Source organism: Dasypus novemcinctus, chromosome 9 (genome assembly GCF_030445035.2).
Source record: "Dasypus novemcinctus isolate mDasNov1 chromosome 9, mDasNov1.1.hap2, whole genome shotgun sequence".
NCBI classification, from domain to species: domain Eukaryota; kingdom Metazoa; phylum Chordata; class Mammalia; order Cingulata; family Dasypodidae; genus Dasypus; species Dasypus novemcinctus.
In genome coordinates this window covers 131,868,617-131,884,951 of record NC_080681.1, presented here as the reverse complement: position 1 = coordinate 131,884,951, position 16,335 = coordinate 131,868,617, and the positions used below count along the sequence as shown (strand labels likewise).

At 70.0% G+C, this 16,335-nt stretch overlaps 1 protein-coding gene across 1 annotated transcript in view; it reads left to right on the top strand.

Moving 5' to 3' along the window:
- Positions 1-16,335, top strand: part of AGRN (agrin) — a 31,875-nt gene extending 15,540 nt beyond the window's left edge. The window contains 36 exon segments of the mRNA XM_058304702.2: positions 2,610-2,825; positions 2,933-3,157; positions 3,247-3,471; positions 3,629-3,835; positions 4,864-5,082; positions 5,163-5,357; positions 5,775-5,975; positions 6,046-6,116; positions 6,118-6,195; positions 6,267-6,372; positions 6,572-6,688; positions 6,761-6,925; positions 7,054-7,197; positions 7,290-7,414; positions 7,487-7,592; positions 7,838-8,146; positions 8,224-8,361; positions 8,741-8,868; positions 8,965-9,079; positions 9,150-9,269; positions 9,359-9,679; positions 9,852-10,044; positions 10,167-10,382; positions 10,460-10,674; positions 10,749-10,883; positions 11,081-11,177; positions 11,255-11,419; positions 12,188-12,299; positions 12,664-12,780; positions 12,878-13,070; positions 13,157-13,244; positions 13,378-13,401; positions 13,712-13,744; positions 14,045-14,269; positions 14,551-14,654; positions 14,927-16,335. Coding sequence (XP_058160685.1) covers positions 2,610-2,825; positions 2,933-3,157; positions 3,247-3,471; positions 3,629-3,835; positions 4,864-5,082; positions 5,163-5,357; positions 5,775-5,975; positions 6,046-6,116; positions 6,118-6,195; positions 6,267-6,372; positions 6,572-6,688; positions 6,761-6,925; positions 7,054-7,197; positions 7,290-7,414; positions 7,487-7,592; positions 7,838-8,146; positions 8,224-8,361; positions 8,741-8,868; positions 8,965-9,079; positions 9,150-9,269; positions 9,359-9,679; positions 9,852-10,044; positions 10,167-10,382; positions 10,460-10,674; positions 10,749-10,883; positions 11,081-11,177; positions 11,255-11,419; positions 12,188-12,299; positions 12,664-12,780; positions 12,878-13,070; positions 13,157-13,244; positions 13,378-13,401; positions 13,712-13,744; positions 14,045-14,269; positions 14,551-14,654; positions 14,927-15,084 — 5,606 coding nt within the window. The 3' untranslated portion in view covers positions 15,085-16,335.

The following is a 16,335-nucleotide window of genomic DNA, read 5'->3' as shown; positions in this document are numbered from 1 at the left end:
CGAGAGACTGGGCCGGGAGGGCTGTGACACCTGGAAGCAGCACTCTGCTTCGGGCATTACCATAGGAACAGCTGCCCTTCTAAGCACCGCAGGTGTCGGCTGGTTCAGCCCTACAACGGTCCTGCTAGGCTGACCCTACCATCCTCACTCAGGTGGACACTGCCCCATGCAGTGGTGCAGGCAGACCTGGGGGTCCTGGTTCCCGTTTCCGGGGAGGGGGAGGAAGGCATGGCAAGGGCTGGGAGGACAGGCTGTGGGGTGCCCGGGGAGCCGGCTGCCATCCCCAGGGCCCTGGGTGGGGGTCTGCCCTGTTGAGCGCTGAGTGCTGGTGGGGGTGGGATGCGCACAGAGACACCGCCTGGGCCCTCTGGGCTGGCTGTTGCCATGGCAGCTGCGGCTCCACTGCCTGCGCCTGCCCCACCCACCCCTAGGTTCTGGGTGGGAGGGGTCTCTCCCTCCCCGCCCTGTGGGGGGTGATAAGATGGGGACCACGCCCTCCTCCCCACTGACAGCCCAGTTAAACATCATTGGGTTGTCCCAGCTGGAGCCCCCAACTGCCACCTTGGTGGGCTCCCGGAGGTCGGAGGTCGCAGCCCGCCCCTGCCTGATGCGCGGGTCTGCTCAGGAGCTCGGCGCAGGTGTCTGCCTGCATTCTTTCTTCACAGCGCAGGCTCAGCGCCCCCAGCCTGGGCACCTGTAGCTGGCCACCAAGTCGGGCCAGGTGCAGCCGCCCTCGGGGTGCTGTAGCGGGTGGGCGTTGGACGTGCCAGCCCCTGCCCTTCTACAGTTAATTGTTCAGCAATTAAGATGTTTAAAAAACAAGACGACGGTGGAGCCACAGGCACACACACTCACCTGCCCCGGGAAGGTCACTGTTGTTAGGTGCAGCCTCGAGGGGCTCTGGACGGGGTGCGGAGAGCATGCAGACAGCCCCCCCAGAAGCTTCAGGGACAAGGGGAAGCCTCTAGAGAGGCAAGGCATGGAAAGAAAGGGGGCACTGGGGTGCTGGGGCGGGGGGCCGGGCCCCTGGCCCCTCCTGGGGGGGGTGGGTGCTTGGGCTCCAGCCCAGCCCGCAGCTGGGAGAGAGGGGAGGTGGCCGGAAGAGGGGGCTGAGCAGTGGGGCTGTGCCCCTGGGCTGCTGCTCGTTGCGTCGACCAGGTGGCTTCGACTCGGTCCTGAAGGCCAGGAGCCTGAGCGCCTTTTCTCTGTTCGTAGCTGGTGGCCTGATCTTTGAGTACTGAGTCAATCACTTAGCAAGAGGCAGGAGCCTGAGAAAGGCGTAGCAACCCCCTGAAGTCAAGGGAAGTGAGGGCCTCTCTTCACTCCTGTTTTGGAGCAGCTGGCAGTCAGCCTGCACCCGGCGCCACGTGCTGGTTCGCAGCGTCAGTTTGTTCCCTGCGGCATCTGGCTGTATCCCTCTCTTCATTTCTGATACCAGCTGTTTGTATCTTCTTTATTCTCCTTATCAATTTCAAGGGAGTTTTGTCAATTTCACTTTTGTTTTTCAAAGAATCAGTGTCTAGCTTTGATGATGCCCTATTACAAGGCCGTTCTGTTTCTTGACTTCACCGTAGGTGCCTTTCACCAGTGTGTTTAGGTAATCATTTCATTATCATTCAGTTCAAAATATTTTCACTTCCCGTTACAAATTGTCCCCCCTTAATATTTTTATCTTAATTTCCAAATGTATGTGGATTTTCTAGTTATCTTTTTGTTACGGATTTATTACTTAAATTCATCATCATCAAAACTATGCTTTGTGTTATATAAACATTTTTTAATTTGTTGAAATTGCTTTTCTGGCCCACTATTTGGTCAATGTTGTATATTCTGTGTTCTCAAAATAAATGCATTATTCTGTAGTTGGTTTTGTGTAACATTCTATAAATGTAATTTTAGATCAGACTGGTTAATCATCTTGACCTAACTTGAAATGTTTGAATGCACGTCATCATTGACTTTTTGCCTTTTTAATCTATTAATAGTCATGTAGAGTGGTGAGTTAAAAAACAAAAAACAAAAAACTGTTCAGATGAGGGGCTGGGTATTCTGATGTGGGAGAAGAATCTTGAACAGTCTCCTGCTGTGGAACGGGGCGCCAGGCTGGGGGTGCCCCTCGGCACAGCTGTGGGGTGTGGAGGCGAGGCAGGGAAGGGTCTACCCAGAGGACACAGCCTGGGCTCTGGTGTGTGCATGAGCGTGAGAGATGTGGGCACGTGTGCTCAGTGTGCACACAGGAGGGCCTGGGGTGTATGTGAAGGGCGATGAGTGCACACGTCCCGTGAGTGTGAGCACTGGCATGTGTGTCTAAGGGACTGCACATGGGAATGGTGCAGGGAGAGCGTGTGCACGTGGGCCGTGCTCGGGGGAGCGTGTGCGGGGGAGCGTGTGCGGGGGAGCGTGTGCGGGGGAGCGTGCTCGGGGGAGCGTGCTCGGGGGAGCGTGTGCGGGGGAGCGTGTGCGGGGGAGCGTGTGCGGGGGGAGCGTGTGCAGGGGGGACGCGTGCTCGGGGGAGCGTGTGCACTCAGGCCATGTGCGGGGGGAGCGTGTTCACGGGGACACGTGCAGGGGGCTGGGTCCAGCCTCTGACCCCTTCTCCCTTCCTTCAGCGTGCCGGGGAATGCTGTGTGGCTTTGGCGCCGTGTGCGAGCCCAATGCGGACGGGCTGGGCGGAGCTTCCTGTGTGTGCAAGAAAAGTGCCTGCCCCCGCGTGGTGGCGCCCGTGTGCGGCTCGGACGCCTCCACCTACAGCAATGAGTGCGAGCTGCAGCGCGCCCAGTGCAGCCAGCAGCGGCGCATCCGCCTGCTCAGCCGGGGGCCCTGCGGTGAGGGGGCCCTGCGGTGCGGGGGCCAGTCGTGGGGTTCCTGCAGCAAGGGGGTCCCGGGGCGCCGGGAAGGCCACCCGCGTGACCTCGCCCGGCCCTGCCCGCAGGGTCCCGGGACCCCTGCTCCAACGTGACCTGCAGCTTTGGCAGCACCTGCGTGCCCGCAGCGGATGGGCAGTCCGCCGTGTGCCTATGCCCCACGACGTGCCAGGGGGCCCCCGAGGGCACGGTGTGCGGCAGTGACGGCACCGACTACCCCAGCGAGTGCCAGCTGCTGCGCCACGCCTGCGCCCGCCAGGAGCGCCTCTTCAAGAAGTTCGATGGCGCCTGTGGTGAGCGGCCCTGCGGCGCGGTCCATGCACTCGCGGGCGTGCGGCGCTCTGTGCGCAGCGGCGCCCTGACCCCGGCCCCTGCCCCGCAGACCCCTGCCAGGGCGCCCTCCACGACCCGAGCCGCGTGTGCCGCGTGGACCCACGCACCCGGCAGCCTGAGCGGCTGCTGCGGCCAGAGAGCTGCCCCCCGCAGGGGGCCCCGGTGTGCGGGGACGACGGGGCCACCTACGAGAGCGAGTGTGTGATGGGCCGCACGGGAGCCGCCCGCGGCCTGGCTCTGCAGAAAGTGCGCTCTGGCGAGTGCCAGCCTCGAGGTGGGCAGGGTCCGGGGGTCTCCCCTGTGCCTTGTGCCCAGCCCCACAGCCCCACCCGCGCCCCGCCCGGCCTGCCCTGTCGCCGCCCTTGCCGGGCCCCAGTGCGTGTGGGGAGGGGGCCAGCCACCTGGTGACCTCCCGACCCCCTGACTCCCAGACCGGTGCCCGGAGCTGTGCCAGTTCAACGCCGTGTGCCTGTCCCGCCGTGGCCGGCCCCGCTGCTCCTGTGACCGTGTCACCTGTGACGGCGCCTACCGGCCCGTGTGCTCACAGGACGGGGACACGTACGACAACGACTGTGCACGCAGGCAGGCCGAGTGCCGGCGGCAGCGTGCCATCCCCGTGAAGCACCAGGGGCCGTGTGGTGAGCGCCAGCCCCCGGCAACCCCTCTGCACATGAGGCCGTGCACCTGCGTCCTGGGCGCGGCGCCCTCAGGGTGGGCGGGCCGTGGGCATCCATCCTCACATGTCATCCTCATCCCGCGTCCCCCCCCCCGGGTCCTGGGCATGGGGCTGGGCCGTCTGACCTCGGGGGCTCCAATCTGGGTGGAGCCGTGAAGAGGGTTAGGAGCGCCCTGCGCCGGCAGCTGGGCGAGGTGGGGTCCTCCTGCTGCCCCTGCACCTGTGGGCCCTGGTCTGCCGGGCACCACCCGCCTTGAGCGCCGGCTGCGCGAGGTGGTGGACAGGGCCGCGCGGCCTGGGACGCGCCGGCCTCCTGGGGAGCGGCCGTGGGCTGGGCTGGGCCGGGCTGGCGCCGCAGGCCGGGCTCCGTGTCTCTGCCGCACCCTGTGTCTCGGTCAGTCCTTCTGTCCTTCCTTCTGGTCTCTCTCTGCGTCTGTCCATCTCCGCGCCTCGGTTCTCCCTCCCTCTCGGCTCGGCTGCTTGTGTCTTCCAGCCTGACCTGCCGGCAGGAGGAGGCGCCGCGCCTGCCCGGCCAGGAGCCCGCAGCCCGAGGTCGGCCCCCGGTGCGGCAGGGGTGGGGGGCTCGCTGCTGCCTGGCCTTGCGGTCCCCAGAGCGATTTGACAGACACCTCCCCCATGCGGCCCCCGGGCGTGACTCTGGGGGTGCAGGCTCCTCCCCCACCCACGGAGAGGGAGCCCCCACGCCCGTACATGGGCAGTGGGCAGAGGGCGGTGGGCAGGGGCCGGGGCGGGCCGGGCAAGCAGGACGCTCCCTGTGCCTGGAGGGCGGCCAGGTCTGTGTCCCCACCCCACCGTCGCGTGCCCTTCCCTCTTCTGCCGCGTCCTGCACATCTGGCCCTTCTCCCCGGACCCCTCTCCTCCTCTGCCATCCCCCACCCTGGAGGGGTCTGCTGCGTGGGGCTGGGGGCTTTGTCTGCTAGGAGGGAGGAGCAGGGCGAGGCCGCTGACGCCTGTCCGCCTCCCGTCCAGACCAGCCGCCCTCCCCGTGCCGCGGGGTCCAGTGCCCGCCGGGCGCGACGTGTGCCGTGAGGAACGGGGAGGCCGCATGCGCGTGCCGGCTGGTGTGCTCGGGTACCTACGACCCTGTGTGTGGCAGTGACGGCATCACGTACGGGAGCGCGTGTGAGCTGGAGGCCACCGCCTGTGCCCTTGGCCGGGCCATCCATGTGGCTCGCAGGGGGCCCTGCGGTCAGTGTGGGCGAGTGAGTCGGGGCTCCTGGGGGGCGCCTGGGGGGCACGCTGTCTTGGTGACAGAGCCCCCTCCACAGAGCGCTGCGGGCAGTGCCGGTTTGGAGCCCTGTGCGAGGCCGAGACCGGGCGCTGCGTGTGCCCTTCCGAGTGCGTGGCCACGGCCGAGCCCGTGTGTGGCTCTGACGGGCACACGTATGCCAGTGAGTGTGAGCTGCACGTCTCTGCCTGCACACGCCAGGTCAGCCTGCATGTGGCCTCGGCCGGACGCTGCCGTGAGTGGGGCCAGGGGAGCCCGGGGCACAGGGCTGGGGTCGGCCGGGGGAGCTGGGGCATAGGGCTGGGGTCAGCCAGGGGAGCCCGGGGCACAGGGCTGGGGTCGGCCGGGGGAGCTGGGGGCATAGGGCTGGGGTCGGCCGGGGGAGCTGGGGGCATAGGGCTGGGGTCGGCCAGGGGAGCCCGGGGCACAGGGCTGGGGTCGGCCGGGGGAGCTGGGGGCATAGGGCTGGGGTCAGCCAGGGGAGCCCGGGGCACAGGGCTGGGGTCAGCCAGGGGAGCCAGGGGCACAGGGCTGGGGTTGGCCCAGGGAGCCGGGGGACCAGAGCGAGCCGGGGGACCGGGGGCAGGCGCCGGGGGCTGTGGCTTGGTGCCCACCGGCGGGGCCGGCTGACCCGGGCCTGGGCCTCCTGCAGAGATGTGTGGGGACGCGGTGTGTGCCTTCGGGGCCGTGTGCTCGGCCGGGCGCTGCGTGTGCCCACGGTGCGAGCGGCCGCCCCCGGGGCCGGTGTGCGGCAGCGACGGCGTCACCTACCGCAGCACGTGTGAGCTCCGGGAGGTGGCCTGTCTGCGGCAGACTCACATCGAGGAGGCCCGGCAGGGGCCCTGCGAGCAGGGTAGGCCCCGGGGCCCGCGGGAGGCGTGGGTGGTGCAGCCGGGGCCCACTGTGACCCACCCGTCCCACAGCGGAGTGCGGCTCGGGCGGCTCCGGCTCCGGCGAGGACGGCGAGTGTGAGCAGGAGCTGTGCCGTGAGCGCGGGGGGCGTCTGGGACGAGGACTCGGAGGACGGGCCGTGCGTCTGTGACTTCAGCTGCCGGAGTGCGCTGTGGAGCCCGGTGAGGCCCCCACCCCTGCGCAGGCGGGCAGCGGGGGGGGGGGCCGCGGCCCACACTGACACCCCCCGCAGGTCTGCGGCTCGGACGGGGTCACCTACGGTTCCGAGTGTGAGCTGAGGAAGGCGCGGTGTGAGTCTCGGCAAGACCTGCACGTCGCAGCCCAGGGCACCTGCCGAGGTGAGTGTGAGCATGGGAGAACTCCTCCGTGCCCGCTGGACGTGTGCGCACGCTAAGGTGTGTACACACGCCCACGTGCAGACCTGTGGCCGGTGTGTTCTCGCGTGTGGCGTGAGGTCTTCACCCAGGGCTCCCGTGGGGAGGTTGGGGCTGGGCCGTCCGGCGCTGCATGGAGTCACAGCCCGAGCCCCCACCGCAGGCCCCACCGCAGCCCCGCTACCGCCCGCGGCACCCCCGCCCTGTGCCCAGACCCCCTACGGCTGCTGCCAGGACAACACCACGGCTGCCCGGGGCGTGGGCCTGGCTGGCTGCCCCAGTGAGTATCAGCCCGCCCTGACCACAGGCCAGGGACCGGCAGGCGTGTGACATGTCTCGCCCTGGCCTGCAGGTGTGTGCCGGTGCAACCCGCACGGCTCCTACAGCGGCACCTGCGACCCAGCCTCCGGCCAGTGCTCCTGCCGCCCGGGAGTGGGGGGCCGCAGGTGCGACCGCTGCGAGCCTGGCTTCTGGAACTTCCGCGGCATCGTCACTGACGGTCACAGTGGCTGCACCCGTGAGTGGCCAGGGCCCAGCGCTGTCCACCCTTGTTGCTGTGTCCTGGGCCAGTGCTGGCCTGGCGGCGGGTGGGGCCCCTGGCGTCCGATGGAAACACCCCCAGGCTCAGTGCCGGACCCCTTACAGCCTGCAGCTGCGACCCCCGGGGCGCCGTGCGGGACGACTGTGAGCAGATGACCGGCCTGTGTGCCTGCAAGCCTGGGGTGGGCGGCCCCAAGTGCGGGCAGTGTCCAGGCAGCCATGCCTTGGGGCCTGCTGGCTGTGAGGCAGGTAAGGCGAGGTGAGGCCTTCCAGGCTCCCTGTGCGGTGGTGGGTCCCAGCCCAGGCCGGGCCTCTTGAGCCCGCGGTTCTACGTTACCCAGACTCCTCGGCGCCCGTGACCTGCGCCGAGACGCGCTGCGAGTTTGGAGCGTCCTGCGTGGAGGAGGCTGGTTCTGCCCGCTGTGTGTGCCCAGCAGCCTCCTGTCCAGAGGCCAACGCCACCAAGGTGGGGAGGGGGCAGGCCGCGGGGGGGGGGTCCAGTGTGGCCTCCTCTGAGCATCCACACCCTGTGTCCCAGGTCTGTGGGTCGGATGGTGTCACCTACGGCAACGAGTGCCAGCTGAGGGCCATCGCCTGCCGCCAGGGCCTGAGGATCTCGGTGCAGGCCCCCGGCCCCTGCCAGGGTGAGGCACGCCCAAGCCCTGCCCCCAGCCCCACCTGACCCCTGGCCCCACCCCTTCCCACAGAGACACCTGGCCCTCCCTGACCCCTGACCCCACCCTGGCCACCTGGCCTGCCCTGATCCCTGGCCCTGGCCTGACCACAGAGCCACCTGACCCTCCCTGACCACCTGACCGCCTGACCCTGCCCTGACCCCGCCCTGGCCACCTGGCCCTGCCCTGACCACCTCGCTTTGCTCCCCTTGCAGAGGCTGCCCCTCCTGGCACTCACCCGACGTCTGCGTCCAAGGCCCCTCCCACACTCATCCCCAGTGAGGCCTTGCCGGCCCCCCCCAGTGCCCTCCCCTTGGCTCCCAGCAGCACCCCCCGCAGCCAGCCCACCCCTCGACCCTCATCGCGACCTTGGACCACAGCCAGTGTCCCCAGGACCACCGTGCCCCCCACGGCTGCCCCTTCTACAGCTGGCCTGGCCACGTCCGCCTTTGGGGAATCAGGCAGCGCGGATGGAGATGAGGAGCTGAGTGGGGACCTGGAAGCCAGCGGGGCCAGCTCTGGGGGTGAGCGCCGGCCCAGGGCCGCGGTGGGCAGAGGCTGCAGGGGCACCCAGCACGTGCTCAGACCACCCCCTCCTTAGGGCTTGAGCCCCCTGAGGACGTCAGCACCAGGACTCCCGGGCCACCCATCGAGAGGGCGTCTTGCTTCAACTCGCCCTTGGGCTGCTGCTCGGACGGCAAGACGCCCTCCCTGGACGTGGAGGGCTCCAACTGTCCCGGTGAGTGGGCGGCCAGAGGGGCGGGGCCACGGCGCTGCCTGGACCAGCCCAGGTGGCTCTGTCCCCTGGCCGCAGCCGAGCGCAGGCCAGCGCCTGCTTGCCCGGGTCTGTGTCTTCAGCACACGTGCGCGGTTCAGAGGCCGAGCACGCCGAGACCCTGGGGCTGACCGTCTCGCTGCCAGCAGCCTGGGGCTCCGAGGAGCCTTCCTGGTAATGCTCAGCGCGCCCGCCCAGGGACCCCTGCCCCACTAACCTCATGACCATCTGACTAACCCCGCCCCTGGGCTTGTGCGCGGCTGCCGCGAGGCGAGGCCTGTGCACGTGGCCGCCCCGGGAGGCTGGCGGCGCCGGGCAGGGCCTCACGGCCCCTTCCTCACAGCCACCAGGGTGTTCCAGGGCGTGCTGGAGCTGGAGGCCGTGGAGGAGCAGGAGCTGTTCTACACGCCCGAGATGGCCGACCCCAAGTCCGAGCTGTTTGGGGAGACGGCGCGGAGCATCGAGAGTGCGGTGAGCAGCCGGGCGGGGGCCCGGGTGGTGGCGCGTGGCTGGGCGGGGCGGCCGGCTGCCGGCCGCTCTGAGCCCTCGCCCTCGCCCTGTCCACAGCTGGACGACCTCTTCCGGAACTCAGAGGTCAAGAAGGACTTCCGGAGTGTGCGCCTGCGGGACCTGGGACCCGGCAGCTCCGTCCGTGTCATTGTGGACGTGCACTTTGACCCCAGTGAGCGCCTGTCCCTCCTGGGGGGAGGGCCCGCGTGGCTCCACGGCGCTCAGCGCGTCTTCTCCCCCAGCCACGGCCTTCCGGGCGCAGGACGTGGGCCGGGCTCTGCTCCGGCAGGTCCGGGAGTCCGGCCGCAGGCCCCTGGCCGTGAGGCTCCCCCTGCAGGAGCACGTGCGCTTCGTGGACTTCGGTGAGTGGCCAAAACACCCAGCGCTGACCGCCTGTCCCCTCCCTGCCCCCGAGGACCCTCACCCCCCTGACGCCTGCCCCCACCCCCAGATTGGTTTCCTGCGTACTCTACCACGGGCGTGACCACGGGCGCAGCCGGAGCCGCCCCCCCTGCCGTGACCCCCCGGGGCCTCTACCCCAGCCACACTAGCCGGCCCCTCAGCAGAACCACAGCCCCCCCACACACACGCCGGCCCCCCACCACCACCTCGAGCCGCGTGCCTGGACGCCGACCCCTGCCCCCGGGCACACCGTGGCCCCCAAGACCGTGCGACTCGCAGCCCTGCCTCCACGGTGGCACCTGCCGGGCGGCCAGCGCCAAGTTCACCTGCAGCTGCCCCCCCGGCTGGGGAGGTGCCGTCTGCGAGGAGGGTAGGTCAGGCGGGTGCTGGCAGCCAGGGTGGGGCCAGGGCCAGGGCCCCGGCGGGGGGGGGAGGGGCGGTCCTCGTGGGGGGCCAATGGGGGAGGTGCTAGGAGCAGGAGACAAGCTGGGGTGGCCGGGACAGGCCGCGGCCTGCCCTCCCAGGCACCCCCTCTCCCACAGCGCTGCATGCCTCGGTGCCCTCCTTTGGGGGCCGCTCCTTCCTGGCCTTCCCCACACTCCGCGCCTACCACACGCTGCGCCTGGCGCTCGAGTTCCGGGCGCTGGAGCCGCACGGGCTGCTGCTGTACAACGGCAACGCGCGGGGCAAGGACTTCCTGGCGCTTGTGCTGCTCGGGGGCCGCGCGCAGCTCAGGTGGGCTTGGTGGGGCCTGGGGGCGGGGCCTGGTGGTGGGCGGGGCCGGGCGGGGCCGGCGGGCGGGGCCAGTGTGGACGTCCTGAACGCCGGCCCCGCCCCTCCCCGCGCCACGTGCGCAGGTTCGACACGGGCTCCGGCCCTGCGGCGCTGACCAGCTCCGTGCCCGTGGAGCCGGGCCGGTGGCACCGCCTGGAGGTGTCGCGGCATTGGCGCCACGGGACGCTCTCGGTGGACGGCGAGACCCCCGTCGTGGGCGAGAGCCCCAGCGGCACCGACGGCCTCAACCTGGACACGGAGCTCTTCGTGGGGGGTGTCCCAGAGGACCAGGCGGCCGTGTGAGCTCGGGGGTCCCGGCTGGTGGGGCCGCGGGCGTGAAGGGGCCCCGCTTCTGACCGCGCCCTCCCGGCTTCAGGGCGCTGGAGCGGACCTCCGTGGGAGTGGGCCTCAAGGGCTGCATCCGCCTGCTGGACGTCAACAACCAGCGGCTGGAGCTGAGCGGGGCGCGGGCGGCTGGCGTGGGCGAGTGCGGGAGCCAGCCCTGCCTGCCCAGCCCCTGCCGCGGCGGCGCGCCCTGCCAGGCCCTGGAGGCCGGCGCCTTCCTGTGCCGGTGCCCGCCCGGCCGCTTCGGTGAGGATGGCCGGGGAGCGGGGGGCCTTGGGGGCCGCGGGGAGCCCATCTGCCACCCTGTCCCTCTGCTCCAGGCCCGACCTGCGCGGACGAGAAAGACCCTTGCCAGCCGAACCCCTGCCATGGGGCGGCCCCCTGCCGCGTGCTGGCTGGCGGCGAGGCCCAGTGCGAGTGCCCCCCGGGGCGCGGGGGCCCGTTCTGCCAGACAGGTGGGGCAGGGCGTGGGGCCACAAGGGTGGGGGCTCGCAGGGCAGGCACGGGCCAGGGCCGGGGTCGGGCCGGCTAGGGTCAGGGTCTCGGCTGCGGTTCAACTTCAGATCCCGGCCGGCGTCGGGCTTGCGGGGTGGAGCCAGGTGGGTGGGGGTCCCGGGCCTCGTGCCTGCGTGACCCCCCTCGGCCTCCACAGTCTCGGGGCGTGACCACCCCTGGCCCCTCCTGGCCGACTTCAGCGGCTTCTCCTACCTGGAGCTGATGGGCCTGCACACCTTCGACCCGGACCTGGGGTCAGTGGACGGGGCGGCCCTGGCCAGCCTGGGGGTGCCAGCGCCCGTGCTTCCTGGGCTGACCCCATGTGCCCCAGGGAGAAGATGGCCCTGGAGGTGGTGTTCCTGGCGCGCAGCCCCAGCGGCCTGCTGCTGTACAACGGGCAGAAGACCGACGGCAGGGGTGACTTCGTGTCCCTGGCACTGCACGACCGCCACCTGGAGTTCCGCTACGATCTGGGCAAGGGCGCGGCGGCCCTCAGGTATGCGGCCAGTGGGGGCGCAGCCCTCAGGTGCACGGCTGGTGGGGGGCACGGTGGCCATCAGGCGGGCGGCCAGGGGGGGGCCATGGCCATCAGATGCGCAACTGGTGGGGGGCGCAGCCCTCAGGTGCATGGCTGGTGGGGGGCGCGGCGGCCATCAGGTGGGCAGCTGGTGGGGGGCACAGCTCTCAGGTGCACAGCTGGTGGGGGGGCGTGGCCATCAGGTGCACAGCCGGTGGGGGACACGGTGGCCATCAGGCGGGCGGCCAGTGGGGGGCCATGGCCATCAGATGCGCAACTGGTGGGGGGCGCAGCCCTCAGGTGCATGGCTGGTGGGGGGCGCGGCGGCCATCAGGTGGGCAGCTGGTGGGGGGCACAGCTCTCAGGTGCACAGCTGGTGGGGGGGCGTGGCCATCAGGTGCACAGCCGGTGGGGGACACGGTGGCCATCAGGCGGGCGGCCGGTGGGGGCACAGCCCTCAGGTGCGTGGCTGGTGGGGGGCGCAGCCCTCAGGTGCGTGGCTGGTGGGGGGCGCGACGGCCATCAGGTGGGCAGCTGGTGGGGGGCACAGCTCTCAGGTGGGCAGCTGGTGGGGGCGCGACGGCCATCAGGTGGGCAGCTGGTGGGGGCGCGGCCCTCAGGTGCACGGCCGGTGGGGGGCACGGTGGCCATCAGGCGGGCGGCCGGTGGGAGGCGTGGTGGCCCTGGACCCCTGCGACCAGGGAGGGCAGCCGGTGGCGTGCACCCTGCTCACAGCCCCCCTCGCAGGAGCAAGGAACCGGTGGTGCTGGGCACCTGGACCAGCGTCGCGCTGGAGCGGAACGGCCGCAAGGGCGTCCTGCGCGTGGGCGACGGGCCCCCTGTGCTGGGGGAGTCCCCGGTGAGTGCCAGGCCGCGGGGCGGGCCCACGCGCCCTCTCCTCCCCGCCGCTGCCTCCTCCCTGGTCTCCCCAGGGGCGTGCCGAGCCCCCAGGCCTGGCGCTCACTGGACTTCTCTCCCGTCTGTCCGTGCCTCTGTCCGCCCGTCTCTCTGCCCCCCCCTGCTCTCTGGCTCTCGCTCTGCACCCCCCACCCTGCTCTTCGGATGTCAGAAATCCCACAAGGTATTGTTGCCCCTCACGCTGCTCGTCTCCTGCCTCCTTCCCCTAGCGTAGCCCCCTCCCCACTAAGGCCACGTCTGTGTGATTAACTCGCCTCCTGTCGGGGCCGGGGTGGCCGCCGCCCCTCACGCGGTGCCGCCCTCAGGTGCCGCACACGGTCCTCAACCTGAAGGAGCCACTCTACGTCGGGGGGGCCCCTGACTTCGGCAAGCTGGCCCGGGCAGCCGCTGTGTCCACTGGCTTCGACGGCGCTATCCAGACGGTAGGCGGGCTGGGCCCACGGGCGCCTGCCCGGGTGCGGAGCCGAGGGGCGTGCCGGGAGAGGCCGGCAGCGCCCCATCTCTGCGCCCCTGCCGCAGGTCTCCCTGAAGGGTCGCCAGCTGCTGACCCCAGAGAATCTGCTGCGTGCTGTGGACGTCGCACCCTTCCTGGACCACCCCTGCTCCCGGGCCTCGGGCCAGCCCTGCCTCAATGGCGCATCCTGCCTCCCGCGGGGGGCCGCCTACACGTGCCTGTGTCCGGGGGGCTTCTCCGGGCCGCACTGCGGGAAGGGTGAGCCCCACCCCCGGGCCGGGCCGAGGCCGGGTGGGGCCTGGGGCTGAAACCCCTGTGGCCGGTCCTCACCTGCCCTCCCCCAGGGCTGATCGAGAAGGCAGCGGGGAGCCTGGACGCCCTGGCCTTCGACGGGCGCACCTTCGTCGAGTACCTCAACGCCGTGACCGAGAGGTAATGCCGCCCGGCTCGGGTGCCCACTCGCCTCGCGTCTGTCCAGTCCTGCCCCGGGGCCGTCCAGGCGCGTCGGCTTCTCTGCCCGCTCCTTGTTCCTCCTTCCTTCTCACTGTCTCTCTTTGTTTCCAAGCGAGCTCACCAATGAGATCCCCGCGTAAGTAGACCCCGCCTTCCCGCGCTTGTCCACGTGCCTGCCTCGCGGTCCTGAGCTTGTCTGTCCCAGAGGACACAGGGTCAGGCGTGCTCGGCCACCCCACGGGCATGGCGCTGGGGCCCAGCCGGGCGGTCTCGGGAGCCCTGGGGACCCCAGGCCCCTGCAAGGCGGGGCCATCTCACGCCGGCACACGCTCCCCGGGTGGAGCTGGTGCCCGGGGTCGGGCCTCGCTGGGAGTGGGGAGGGCTGCTGCGCTGCCCGCTCTCCCGCCCGCCCCTGCTCACCAGCCTCCTCTCTTCCTGCCTCTAAGCCCCGAAGCTCTGGATTCCGGGTCCCTGCGCAGGTGAGCGCGTGTCAGTGCCCGAGGGACCCGGACGCCGCCCGCCCCGTCTGACCGCCCTCCTCCTGGCTCTGTCCGTCCCGCTCCTCTTGGGTCTCCCAGCATCTGTCTCTCGCCTCCATCTTGTCTGCTTGTCTGTCCGGCTGTTTCCAAACGTGTGGCTTTTTGAGTCATGGTCCTGGCCCTCCTCCGCCAGGCTGCGGCCCCTCCCAGAGGCTTCGCCTTCCTGCCTCCCTGCCCCCGCCGCCCCCAGGGCCCCCTCCCCACCCCCAGGGGTTCTCTGACCCTCCCTCTGCCCTCCAGCGAGAAGGCGCTGCGGAGTGACCACTTCGAGCTGAGCCTGCGCACCGAGGCCACTCAGGGGCTGGTGCTGTGGAGCGGCAAGGCCACGGAGCGGGCGGACTACGTGGCCCTGGCCATCGTGGACGGGCGCCTGCAGATGGCCTTCGACCTGGGCGCCCAGCCCGTGGTGCTGCGCTCCTCCGTGCCTGTCAACACCGGCCGCTGGCTGCGGGTCAAGGCGCACAGGTCTGTGGGCGGCTCTGGGCCACGGGGGCCCTTCTTCTTAGGGGCCGTGGGCAGCATGGAAGGGGGTGCAGGGAAAGCAGTTATAGACCCAAAAGGGAGGCTGTTGGGGTACTCCCCAAAACCCTCACACGCCCCCTTCTGAGCAGGCCGACGGGGGTCACCCTGCCCCATCCGCCACACGCTTGGGGTTGGCACCTGGTGGCAGAGGCAGCACTGTGGTCTCCAGGTGGCCAGGTCGGGGTCTGAGGCGGGGGGGCCCTGATGTTCCCCCCACCCCTTAGGACGCAGCGGGAAGGCTCCCTCCAGGTGGGCAACGAGGCCCCTGTGACCGGCTCCTCCCCGCTGGGCGCCACGCAGCTGGACACGGACGGAGCCCTGTGGCTGGGTGAGTGCCTGTGGGACAGGGGGCGGCCAGCGGGGCAGGGGGCAGCCGGCGGGGCAAGGGGTGGCCTGTGGGGCAGGGGGCGGCCAGTGGGGACAGAGGGCAGCCAGTGGCATCAGCTCGGCCTGGACAGCAGAGCAGGGGAGGGGCCTGGGGCACGTGCAGGTCACCCTGCACCTGCCATCCCTGTCTGGGCAGGGGTCACGAGGGTCACTGCATACAAGCCTGCCAGTCCCGGAGTCCGGCCGGGCAACCAGCCCTCTGTCCGTCCACAGGGGGCCTGGAGAAGCTGCCCGCAGGCCTGGGCCTGCCCAAGGCCTACGGCACGGGCTTTGTGGGCTGCCTGCGGGATGTGGTGCTGGGCCGGCGCCCGCTGCAGCTGCTGGAGGACGCCGTCAGCAAGCCCGAGCTGCGGCCCTGCCCCGCCCCGTGAGCGCCCGGAGCCCGCGGCCCCCGTCGCCCTGCTGTAATTATTTTCTATTTTTGTAACCTCGTTGCTTTTTTGATATGATTTTCTTGCCTCGTCGGCCGGAGGGACTGCTGGGGCCTCCTTCCAGCCAGGCAACTGTGCCGCGGAGACAAGCACCCCAGGGATGGCGGGACAGATGGCAGGACAGACGGGCCCCTCTGCCAGGGGCCGTCGCTTCCCGGCCCCTTGTGCTGGCAGCCGACCCAGCCACTCTGGTTTCACATGTCCACCCCTGCTGGCTCCTCATGTCCCCAGAGCAAGAAAGCACCACTGGGGTGCCCTGGGGATCCGGGTCCTTCTCAGGGCCTCCCTTCGAACTGCTCCCGGGGCTGTGCTGCGCACCAGCACACCACACCCCCCCAAGCCCCCCGCCTGGGCCCTGCACCGCCCTGGGCCTCCTTGCCAATGCTGTGACTTAGAGACATGGTTACTGGCGGGGCACACTGCCCCTGCCCCCCAGCTGTGTCCGCTCAGGCCCAGGACTACAGGGGAGCAGAGGTGTCCGAGTGCCCTGGACGTGGCCGTGCCCTCCCCCACACTCCAGGCCGAGTCGTGGCGTCTGCAGGAGGGAGCGAGGCGGGGACCTGCCTGCCGGGCAGCCAGCGCCTATCTCCGAGGGGCCAGGCATCTGGGCATAGCCACCATCCAGGTCCTCCCTGGAGGACCACGTGGCCTTCCACAGTGGCGTGGCAGGGCGGTCAGCCTTCCTGCGCTCACCTCAGAACGGCCAAGGGCGCCCTGCGGGTGCCTGGCAGCAAGCCGTGGCCTCTGGCTCTGGCCTAAGGGTGCTTGATGTGTCCAGGAGCACCCGCGGGAGTCCGGGTGGCTGCAGTGTCGTATCTGACAGCATCCTGGGGCCAAGGACAGATAGCGCTGGAGGGAGGCGGCAGCTGGGTGCACACTGGCATGGCTGAGCTGTGGGAGTCCAAAGCCCAGAGCTGGCGAGGAGCCACGTGTGACTGCTACGAACCCAGCCCCACGGCCGCGTCAGCCACCCTGAAATAAAGTCTGGAAACGTTCCTGGAGAAGCGTTGGTGTCTGCCTGTCCCCCAGGGCCCAGCGCTAGCCCACCGGGCGGCCTCGTCCTCGTGCTTTGTGCACAGATGTGGAGTTCCCTTGGAGGACTCTGGGTGGAGGAGGCAGGCCCTGCAGGGCTTTTGTATTAATAGCAGAAAAAGTTAGAGAATGCAAATAAAGCCAAACACCATAAGCGAA